The sequence below is a fragment of the Austrofundulus limnaeus genome, unplaced genomic scaffold, assembly GCF_001266775.1.
Source record: "Austrofundulus limnaeus strain Quisiro unplaced genomic scaffold, Austrofundulus_limnaeus-1.0 Scaffold97, whole genome shotgun sequence".
NCBI lineage: Eukaryota > Metazoa > Chordata > Actinopteri > Cyprinodontiformes > Rivulidae > Austrofundulus > Austrofundulus limnaeus.
Genome location: NW_013952499.1, coordinates 1,377,737 through 1,379,616, shown reverse-complemented (window position 1 = coordinate 1,379,616; position 1,880 = coordinate 1,377,737). Strand labels below are relative to the sequence as shown.

The window sequence follows — 1,880 nt, the reverse complement described above, 5'->3', positions numbered from 1 at the left end:
GAAGAAGTCTCTTGGAGGAGAGACGAAACGTTTCATTAGAGAAGAACCCGTCCAGAAGACCTATACAATTTTTTTCTTTTTGATTTTTTACCTGGATTACTGAGATGCATCAGGACGTCAATGGAAAAGCACTCGAACTGACCATACCGACACTACTAAGTGGCACTAATGGAAAAGGGGCATAAGTAACTGGTCATAATATCTGATTTAATATGTTAAAAATGATGTCATCAAACTGACAAAAAAACAGAAAGTTATGTGCAAATTCTGGTGTTTTGAAAGACTAAAATGAAGAAAACTAATTCAAATAAATAACACAATTACCAAACAAAAAATTTCAGCAGAAGAAAAACTTTTCCAAGTCAAAATTTTGTTGTAATGAAACTAATACCTTACAGCAAGTCATAGTTGTGTGTCTCTGGTGCTTTTCTGGCTAAAAAGATGTTTGTTCTTCATTGGTAAAGTATCCCAAAATTGTACTCAAGTAAAAGTAGTGATACTTTGTAATAATATTACGCAAGTAAAGTCAAAAGTAAAGTGTAGTAAAAGTACTCCTAAAGGTACATCTTCCCCAAAATGCTACTCAAATAAATGTAAAAGAGTAAAGCACCCACCTCTAGTTTATTACCTTAATGCTTGATGTCAGACATTTAAAAAGGAAATGCTAAGCCTTTAATGGAAAAGTAYAACTTTTTCCAAGCAAGTATAACTTTGAGATGTTCTGTCCTCATAATAATAATAAAAATATTACTATATTTGCTTATTATGACCCCTGCACAATAAGCTGAGGTCATGTTGTCATGTTGTRCTGTATTTAAAMAAAAGTTTTCKAGTGATTTTTGATCAAYCGTATCACAGAAACGGCTGTACCGATCAACATGAAATTTGGCAGAAACGTAGAAGTGWWTGACYTACACTGCACCAGCCAAGGGTTTTACAGTAGACCTCATATTTGAGGAGGGGGCTCCACCTGAAAAGAGGGCGTCTGGACATAYAAAAATGCTTATAACTCAAAAACTATTCAACATATGAGCTTCAGATATTTTATTGTTTAACTCTGATGAAGGGCTTTTCATCATACCCACTAATCAGCCCCGTCTCAGGGCACTGTACACAAAAAATAAAATAAAATAACATTTAAAGAATCCAGCAGACTGCGCCGAATCTTAGCTTATGTACAGTATACATAAAACTCATTAAAGGATTAAAGAAAAATCAATCTTTTCCAACWATTTTTTATAGAGATATTCAAATGATGAAAATAATGTAACTAATAACTAATGGGCTGTGAATAAAATGTCTAAACTAACACGACATAACAGATTTTCTCTACATTTATAGTGGATGCAGCGCTGTAATAAAGGGTTGTTACATAATAATCATAGAAACCTGCTACATGTTGTTTCCATCAGGTATGATCCAGGCTCTGGCTGGTTTCTTCACCTACTTTGTGATTCTGGCTGAAAACGGCTTCCGCCCAGCAGACCTGATAGGCATCCGCATCAAGTGGGACGACCGCAACTACAACGAGCTGGAGGACAGCTACGGGCAGCAATGGGTAAAGAGTGGAAACTCACCCTTCTGCAAATCTTTGTGAAACCCCACGATGCTCGTGCAAAACTCCGGCAAACCGTGTGTTTCCCTCCTGCAGACWTACGAACAGAGGAAGATTATCGAGTTCACCTGCCACACGTCCTTCTTCAGCAGCATTGTGATCGTGCAGTGGGCTGATCTGATCATCTGCAAGACCAGGAGGAACTCTCTCTTCCAGCAAGGCATGAAGTAAGTGAGGGGGTCCATTTGGAAAGATATATACTAAAATAAGTATTGAACTCGTCACCATTTTTCTCAGTAAATATATTACTAGAGGTGCTAATGAC

The 1,880-nt window shown here is 37.1% G+C and overlaps 1 protein-coding gene across 1 annotated transcript in view; it reads left to right on the top strand.

Annotated features, from left to right (window-relative positions):
* Positions 1–1,880, top strand: part of atp1a2a (ATPase Na+/K+ transporting subunit alpha 2a) — a gene marked incomplete at its 3' end in the record, with an annotated part of 65,940 nt that overhangs the window by 62,455 nt on the left and 1,605 nt on the right. Inside the window, 2 exon segments of the mRNA XM_014013052.1 lie at positions 1,413–1,558; positions 1,652–1,782. Of these exon segments, the coding sequence (XP_013868506.1) occupies positions 1,413–1,558; positions 1,652–1,782 (277 nt within the window).